General features: G+C 40.3%; 1 protein-coding gene across 3 annotated transcripts in view; it reads left to right on the top strand.

Moving 5' to 3' along the window:
- Positions 1–4,595: 4,595 nt before the first annotated feature.
- Positions 4,596–9,671, top strand: part of LOC143295434 (thimet oligopeptidase-like) — a 41,515-nt gene continuing 36,439 nt past the window's right edge. For all 3 annotated transcript variants that reach the window (XR_013057015.1, XR_013057016.1, XM_076607129.1), the window contains exons 1-3: positions 4,596–4,975; positions 5,386–5,525; positions 9,241–9,356. Coding sequence is in view for 1 of the 3 variants with exons in the window: in XM_076607129.1 (XP_076463244.1) it covers positions 4,688–4,975; positions 5,386–5,525; positions 9,241–9,356 (544 nt within the window). In the remaining 2 variants the exon portion in view is untranslated. The remainder of the gene's footprint in view (positions 4,976–5,385; positions 5,526–9,240; positions 9,357–9,671) is intronic.

Here is a 9,671-nt window from a genome sequence, read left to right as displayed (position 1 = left end):
GTGTTTGAACTGTAAACATGTTATTATTCAGATTCCACTGTGCTTGTTGTAGTGTAATCCGGTGCAGTACCACTCACTTTCAATGTTAGCAGCGATTGTAATGTCTGCTGGTCCCTTCGCGGTACTGTTATGTTCAGCGTACTTGATGTTTGCCAGGAATCTGGACACTTCATTCAGTGTGCCTCATTTTCCATTGGAAGCATATTGTCTCATTTTCCAGGTGTTCACTGTCTCATTTTCCATTTGAAGTACAGTCAGAGACCTTGGGTGTTCTTTAGTTCAACAGCTTGTCAGCCTGAAAGAAACAATTATGTCATGCCTCCTCACAGATTTACATTGATACTTTTTCAGCTGGGAACAGTTTGTCATCTGTTACTAACTTTGAGATGGCTTTCGCAGTTTTGTCTGGTTTATGGGGCTCCATGCCACATTGGATTGAATTGGGCCTTGATGGTTGGCCACAGAACAAGATCCAGTGGCTTTGGTAAAACAACCCTCCAATGAAATGTTTAGGGAGGGAGACGGATAGGAAGACAAAAAAAAGCAAGCAAAAAAAAAAAGCAAAAAAAGCAAAAAAAACAACAAAACACAATGGACTCACAACATTGCAGAGTTGACTGAAAAGCCATGAAAAGAGACCCAGGCTTTGACACACAACCGACAGACCTAGAGGAATCTGGTGAACAGCTCTTCTGTTTGGGCACCCCAGTGACTCTTCATGGAGTTGAGGGGGAAGAAGAAGAGTTGGCTGAATTATAAACAAGGTCAAATTGAATACCGAGTTGGAAGAGCAATCATCAGGCTAGGAGAAACTTTTCGCCCGTTGTGTTAAAAAGAGACCATAGACTACAGTCCTGTTCTGCTGTCTGAGTATCAGCTCTTAATCATGGGTGCAAACTTGTCGTCTCACTATCTAGACAGTGCACAACATTGTGCTTGGGCAGTTGGTGGTGAGTGATAATGGTGAAAGGCTTTAAGCTGTATGCCCATGGGTATTGAAGAGCAGAGGGTCTAAGGTGTGTGCCCATGGGTATTGGAGAGCTGTTGTCTACGTGTTTGTTGTGAACTATTTAGCGTTCTTTTTCCTGTTGTCAACTGTGGTGCCTGCATTTATTGCATTCTGGCCATCGGTTGATCCTGTTTTCCTCCTTTCAGTCTGCTTGGGTTGCCTGTGTGTGGTCTAGTGTTTGTGACATCAGTTCGGACAGGGTGTGTGCATTATACAACAGCAGGTTTTTCCGACAGAGGCTATTCCAAGGATTCTCACCATTTGTTTGTTTTATTTCTTGTGGCTGGCAGGCAACATGGTCCTGTTTTTCAGCTCATATATCTTGTTTTTTAGATTTAAAAAAGTGTTTTCTTGTTTTCTCCATTCTTATAAAACTGTTTTGATTAATACCTTTAGATGCTGTTAGTAATGTCTGCTTTTGTTTGTCATTAGTTTAATTAAATTTTTTGTCTGCGATACTGATGTTACATGCTGTCAGTGATGATCTGTTGCTGATTTTGTTTTGTTTTTCCTTAATCAAATTTTTATGCTGTCACAATATTCTGTGCATCATTCCTTCTTTTTCCACATAGCTTTGTTTTCTCTCCCTTGTCCTTTACCCACTCCTTCGGCTTGCACACACCTCTCTGTGTGTGCGGTGCTTTTTTTTTTTTTTTTTTCTCATTGTCACCTTTAAATAAAACCATATGAAGAACATCACTTCCAGAAGTGTAAACTATACAAACCATTTGGAGAACATCACTTTGAAAACCATGCATGCAAAGTAGAAAAGTCAGTTCTGACTTATTAGACTTAAAGTAAGGAAAAAAAAAAACACCCTCAAAACAACAACCAACCGACCAACCAAAGAAAAACAAACAAAACTCCCAAAAAAACCCACCAAAAAACCCTAGATAACTCGGCTTTATGACTGATCTTTCTGGGAGAATATGTATTGTAAACTTGTCTTCATATTCTTGTTTTTTTTATCATCTTATCATGTTCACTTTCGCTTGCACATCTTTGTGTGTGTGCGCGCACGCATGTGTGCGTACATGCTTGCTTGTGTTCTTTTCTTTGATTTTATAACAAGGTGATTTTGAAACACCCGCATTCATTCATTTCATCACACACATGCACACACACAATGGGTTTGGAGGATGGGTGAGAGGACGGTTATAGAAAGGGGGTGGGGAGTGAGGTGAGAGAGAAATAAGGATTCATACCTACATTCCTGTGTGTGTGTGTGTGTGTCACTGTGTGTGTGTCACTGTTTGTGTGTGTGTGTGTGTGTGTGTGTGTGCAGAACTTTACTACTTTCTTGACTATGTGTGTGTCTAGGTGCATTTTACCAGCTTTGGTTGACTGTCTTTGTGAAAAGTGATTTTTCTTGGTATTAATTGCTCTTCTTCACTCTTTTAATGCTATACAGTTATATACAATGTACCCTTTGAGTTTGGGCTATCTTTCCTTTGTCCACCTGTCACCAGCTGTTTTTCTGTCAACGTTTTTCTTGTATGTCCCATTGTCAGTGTGGGTGTGTTCATTATTTTTTGTTGTTGTTTATACTCTTGTTTGATCCTCTTGTTGGTCTTTTTGGTGTCAAGGTCTTTTCCTGCCTTCCTCATCTTTATTACTCCCCACTCTATGTTGTTTGTTATCAACATTTTTCATGTTTAAAAAAATTATTTTAATTGTTTTTTTTCCACTGATCTGTTTGCCTGTCTGTCTCTTTATTTACTGTTTGTTGTATTTTGTTCTTGGTCATTTGTTCTGTGGATCAAACATACACCCACTCATTGTTGTTGAAGTCTTGTATCTTTATAGATGTGTCAGTGTTGCTGGAAGTAACCATGTAATAAAGTGTTGTTCACTCCTTGAAGTAATGTGGACGTGTCTTTGTTGTGAGTTTGCAGTGAGATGAATGTCAGTGCGTAATGCATATGTGAGACATATTGTGAAATGGTTTTGGAGAACAGAGGAAAGAGGAATCTAAAGACACAATATTGGTTTATTGTCTGCACACTGGTGCTGAGATTCACTGTTCAGTATGTGCAAAAAATGATAAGAAAAAGAAGCTTTGACATTTGAAAAAAAAAAGCTTTGACATATATGGGGGGGAAAAAAAGCTGAGTGTGGTAAGATGATTTTGTGATTTATAATATAATCATACTCACAAAACACACACACACACACACACACACTCTACAGGTACAATTTTTTCACAAAACTTCAGTTTTTATGAATTCATCCATCATGTTACTTGCACTACTGACCACAGTGACAGAGGCAGTAAGCACTGTAGGTTCAAACCACATCAGAAGTATGTCATTGTTGAATTTGGTGGCCTGCTCTTGGGCCACAGTTGAGTAATGTTGGGGCTGAGATGGTAAGACCGGGACCACAATCTTGTCACCCACTTCTTTGAGAATGTTGCTCAAATTTACTGACCAGTGTGTCTACATTTCTTGGGTTCGACATCAAGGAACATAAATTTGATAAAAGGACATGTAGAGTACAGCTCTGTTACAGTACATAGTTTTAAACTGGATCTCCATAGCAGCTTTGTTACCACCCACCATCAAGAAATACTGAGAGACTGTCCCAGTTTACCAGTGCAAAGAATTTCATGTCTTGCTACCACGGTGACCTCAGTTTCCATTTCCATCTACTGTCACCATGCACTGTGTAACTTGATAGGTACTATGGCAAGGCAACTGGTGTCTGATGTGTAAGTGTATCATTTGAAACAGTCCCATGAAAGTTTAAAAAAAGAAAAAAAGAAGAAGAAAATGTGAGGGGAATAGTGAATAAAGTGGAAACTGAGGAATGGGTGTTGAATGATTCACCTCATGCATACACTGACATGCACACACATACACTGACACACATCGACATGTACACATATACACTGACTTAAACACATACACCAACATGCACAAACAAAAACACATAAACAGACATGCACACACGTGCACTCACACATTCACTGACATGCACAAACACTAAGATGTACAGATACACACAGACACACGCAGAGGGCCATATACACAAACACACGCATGCACACTCCAACACAACTAGATTTCTGTTGTGATAAAACGTAATACATGTACACATATTGCATGCACACAATATGTGTCACACACAGACACGCATAAAACACACATTAATAGTCACGCACACACACTGACACACATGAAGTCACACACGCATGAATAGCCTTAGGTTCTGGCACCATGTCTGTATCCAGGATCTGATAACATAAAAGACAAAAAAGAAAGTCAAATGTATGTTTGTGCGTGCGCGCGCGCGAGACCCATTTAATTGTTATGAGAACACAATCGGGTCAACAGACACAAAATGGAAAAGGAAATAGAAATATAAAAGTTCATCTTTGTGTGCAGATTGGAATAAAAAGAAAGTGGAAAAACAAAGCAACCGAATCCGTTGAGGCCGCAGCTTTATTCAAAGCACATCATGGAATTAATTTCAAATCTTAAATATTTCTATGAATATTGCTGCTGAACTATTCATGGCGCTGACTGGACCCGCTTGACCTTCTATGACCGGACGCATGAAAAACATGCGGGCAGATTCGTGAACACCGCAAGAGCTGTCAGGAAACCCGTGCAAGGGACATAACTAACCGGAAGATATTCAGCGTTGCGTCTGCATGTTGTCAAAAGCGGCGAGTCAATGTGCGCCCGTGTCACTGCTTGCCGGACTCTCAGTGGGCTTCTGTTCCGGTCCTCCTCAGGAGCACTTCCATACAGCCCCTCACTCACACCAAACTCCGTATCCACATTGCGTTTAGATTTATTCGTGAGACGTACCATCATGATTCACGGAGTCAAATTAGGATGGCAGATCGAAGCGTCTGAAATTCCAGAACAGGTTGAGGCCTTGATTGCGAAAACTAGGGCGGTCTACGATAACGTTGGAGCCGTTACTCCAGAAAAAGGAACCTACAATTCTGTAATTAAGGTCAGTGTTCACTTTCAATATGTTTTACTTTACTGTATAATGCCCCCACTTGACCAACCCTACCCGCCCCACTCGTCAGTTGACCCACTTATCGGTCACAAAGCTGACGAAGTTACGCTTATTAACTCACTGAGTCAGTGATTGGGCTGTTCATTGACTGGGCCAGTGACTTGCTTGCTTTAGCAGCGGTTTGTTGTAGTGCCGGCCACTGAATGCGCGCGCGCGCGCGTGTGTGTGTGCGTGTGCGCGCGCCCGCGTCCGCCCGCCACTTTTCTCTGTGTGTGTGTGTATGTGTGTGTGTGTGTGTGTGATTATTGGTGGTCGTGTATGTCCATGCGTGTATACATAATGTGCATGCATGCCTGCATTTGTGTTTGTTTCATTGGGGCTGTGATTGACACTATTTGCAGCCACTGGCTGACATTGAATGCGAGTACACAGTGGAGCGGAACAACCTGGACTTCCTACAACATGTGTCCACAGACAAGGAACTGCGGGATGCCAGTTGCGATGCTGACAAGAAGTTGTCAGAGTTTGATGTAGAAATGAGGTTGGGTTTTCCGTGTGTGGGTGTGTGTGTGCTGTAAATCTATCCACCTGTCATTTTGCTCTGTTTCGATTGTATTCTCTTCTATTTCATGAAGTTGATATTACAATATGAAGGTGATGCCCAGACTGATTTGCAGTGGGAAAGCAGTGGCTATTAGAATAAGGGTTTTATCCTTCAAGGGTCATTATGCATGTGGTAGCTTTTGTGAGGTGTAAGTTCTGAAAATACATAGGCACATGAAATATTGCATTTTCATAACTGCATAATAGCTATATTAGTGCAAAGTCATTTGATTGAATATGCACATCTGGACATGTTGTAGATGTAGCCACCTTTTGATTAACCCATCAGCCAGCAAGTTTCTGTGCGAAAAACATTCCCCAGCACCAAATATTTTAGACTCCATGCTCTCTGTCAGCGGAATCAGTTTGTGTCAGAACAACACACTTACACAGTGGACTTGTTCACTTCAAACTCAGTCAAGGGGGTGGCCGGGAGAGAAGAGGGGTGGGGTTGGGGTGGGCTGGGGTGGGGTATATATGTACTATGTATGTAACTTTCCCCAATCTTTATAATGATAACCATGTATTCAAGTAAATGGCTGTCTTTATCTTGTAAGTGACTTTCCTGTCTTCAAGGTGATTAACATGCTTTCTTTCAGTAGTACTAGTAGCCCCTTCTCCTCTCACACACCTTTCCCCAGCAAAAAGAAAAAAAGCACAAAAAAAGCAATATGGATCTCTTGACTTTATGACAGGACACTCAGCATTGCTGATTTCAGTGACTGCTGGATTGAAGGTCGCAATCATTTATTATTTAAAAGAAGTAAAAGACAGAAAGTGTTTCTCTCTTTCTGAAGTCTCTCTCTCTCCACTTTCCTCTTTTACTTATTCTCTCACTTTTCCTCTATCTGTAAATGTGTGTGTGTGTGTGTGTGTGTGTGTTCTCTTGGACACACACACACACACACACACACACACACACACAGAGTTGTATTGAAAGCAGTACATATGCATGCACACACACACATACACACTCTTTCTCTCCACCCTTCCCTTTTTCTAACCACACACACAGGGTTGAACTGAACACACACACACGCAGGCAGGCACACACACACAAACACACACACACACACACACACACACACACACACACACACACACACACACACAGAGGTTGCACTGAAAACAATGCACAAGCATGCAGTGTGCAGTATGCAGATGTGCCACAGTCTTGGGGATTAGTCTGCTTGCATCAGAACTTAACTTGTGGTTAGATCCTGCTTGCATGCCTTTTTTTTTCTCTCAAGCTTTTTTTATTTTTTAATCTCTTGATTTTTCTCCTCATGATTCCTTTACTGATAAAGCGCAAAGCACATGAGTCTTGAAGGCTTTGCCTCATGTTGTCTTTTGAAATTGGTACCTCTGTATGTAATTACCAAAAGCTTGATCTGTGTGTGGAAGTTAGCCCTAAATCATGTCTTATTAAGTACAAGGGAGAAGACAACCTTAAGAGCTTAAATGATATTTTGTGGAAATGCCACCACATTCATACTACTGAAAACCACTATTGTACAACTGAAAACTGGGGTTCTACTACTGGAGGGTATATGGGGGCCGAGGCAGGTCTGGATGGAGATGTGTTGTATCCAAAGTGAGCACCTGGAATTCCATGCAGGTAAAATTAATGTGACTAAGTACAGCACAATATCATACAACACAATACAGTGCAATACAATACAGTTTGTTGTTTCAGTCAGCATACATAAAGGGAAAGTAAACATAGGGTGTTGCGCACAGAATGAGAATGTGTTCGAGCACAATTCTGATGGCAGTTGATTAAAAAAGTTGAAAAAGGGAAGCTGTGTATGTAAATACAGAAATACATACCTTTTCATCTTGATAATTATTTAATTTTATAGATTTTAAAAAATTGAAAAGCCAGTACAAAGACCTGATATAGATCAGTGAATGTTCTACATTTCACATCACATGAACATAATGATTGGGTGGCCTTAATGAAGTTAATCCAATAGTAACATCTGCTGTGTTTTGCTGTGTTATGTGGCCAGGAGGTCCAGTGCGGCTTGAATGTGTGTGTGTATGTGTGTTTAGACATATGTATCTCTCTCTCTCTCTCTCTCTCTCTCTCTCTCTCTCTCTCTCTCTCTATATATATATATATATATATATATATATATCATAAAATTATAGTTAAAAACATATGGACTGAGGGGAAACTGGGGAAAGTTTTTTTGGTGGACTATCAATTGATGTTTTTTGTAGATCTTGCTCCAGTAACACAAGTATTCCCTACGAAAGTGCATACTGTTGCTTTTACAAGTCTGCTGCACATTGTGATTGTCTTTCATCAGTATTAAACTATTATTCATACTTTCTGGTCTTCTCTCTCTCTCTCTTATTTTTGTTTGTTTGTTGTTTTGTATCTTTCTTTCCAATGCTCATCTGCTTTGGATCCCCTCTGTCAGAACAGAGTCCGCATTCTTTCTCTTTTCATGGCTCAACTGTCAGAAACCAGCTCCCCTGTGAAGATTAGGAACTCTTCTTCTTCCACTTTATTCAAGTCTTCCCTGAAAACCCACTTCTTTACATGACTGGAAGCCAACGTCCCACCCCATTGGTCTCATTGCTTACTTCTTATCTGTGCATGTGCATCTGTGTCTGTTGTTCTTGCGCACGTGTGCGTGCATGTGTATGCATGTGTTTGTGCGAGTGTTTATCTGTCTTTGTAAAGTGCTCACAGCCTTATTTAGAGTAAAGTCGCTATATAGATTCACATTATAATTATTAAAAATAATTCATTATAATTTCTCTTTGCTCTGTTTCTGTATTTTATGGGTGGGGATAATGATTGATGATGCCAACATTACCAAGTCTGTGTGCTAAAATGGATGTTTCCTCATTTTATCTTCATAATTATTTCTAACATTAGAATGTCACTCCTCATTGAATCTTGCTTGTTTTAAAAATTTAGCTTGATTGATTCAACACTTACTCAGTTACTGTTGTTGATATTCTTCAGTTTTGGGATGTCACTGAAATCTTGTGGCATCTCCCTCTACTTCCCTCTGCTTTTCGCTTAACTAGAATTACATTTTTGTTCCCCCTGCTCAATGCTGCAGTTCTGAATTGATGGAAAATTTACATTTTGAGGGTTGTTAGTTTGAATCTGACCCACCCCTCTCCCTCTTCTCTGAAGACAAAAATTCTTGCTGCTCAACTTTGCTGTTGTTGTTCTAGTATGTCAGCAGTGTTAGATAGATCCATTCCCCAATTCTTATGGGATCTGTGTTGTCCATTTCGCTTGAGGATGTTGAACACATCAATACATACATGTATTTGTAATTTACAAATGTAAAACACACTGCTGGATATTTCTCGATTTTTGCCTCCATTGTAACACATTGTTGTGTGTGAATAGACCTTGTAATTAAGTGAGGGGGTAAACATGTCTTATTACTGTTACTGGTATTCTCTTTTACTTTTAGTATCAATTGGTATCTATGACATAAGTGGTTGTCATACTAGCGGTGGATGTGTTCTTCCTGTTGGTATACAAGTTTACTGTTCCAACATCTTTCATAATTTGTCTTAGTTATATCTTTAACAGAAATTTGATTGTATTGTTTTTAATGTTTGTGGACATGCTTGTGTCAGTAAGGTGATATGTTTTGGTTCATTCCTCTGACCAGCATGCGGAAAGATGTGTTTGATGTGATCGTGGCATTCCAAAAGCGCCAGCCGTCCAAAATGGATCCAGAGGCTTCACGCTATGTGGAAAGGCTCATCAAACTGGGGAAAAGAAATGGTATGTACTCATGAATCTTTTCTTTTTCCCTCCCAGGCTTTACTTATTATTGTTAAAACTCGAGTGTCTGTGCATTTGTGCATGTGTGAGTGAGTGTGCGTGTTGCATGAATGTGTCTTCTAGAGGGTGTCATAGGTGGGCTGGTTGTTGTGCGTGTCTGTGGACACATGTACTTGTAGGAAGTCCAGGTTGTTCTGCTTCACAGTGTACTCACATTCAATGTCAGCTAGTGGCTGCAAACAGCATCAGTCACAATGCCAATGAGACAAATGCAAATGCAGGCATGCATGCGTATTATGTACACACATGGACACA

The sequence above is a fragment of the Babylonia areolata genome, chromosome 20, assembly GCF_041734735.1.
Source record: "Babylonia areolata isolate BAREFJ2019XMU chromosome 20, ASM4173473v1, whole genome shotgun sequence".
In the NCBI taxonomy this organism is placed as follows: domain Eukaryota; kingdom Metazoa; phylum Mollusca; class Gastropoda; order Neogastropoda; family Buccinidae; genus Babylonia; species Babylonia areolata.
The sequence above is the reverse complement of the archived record's forward strand: the minus strand, read 5'-3'. Positions and strand labels throughout refer to the sequence as shown.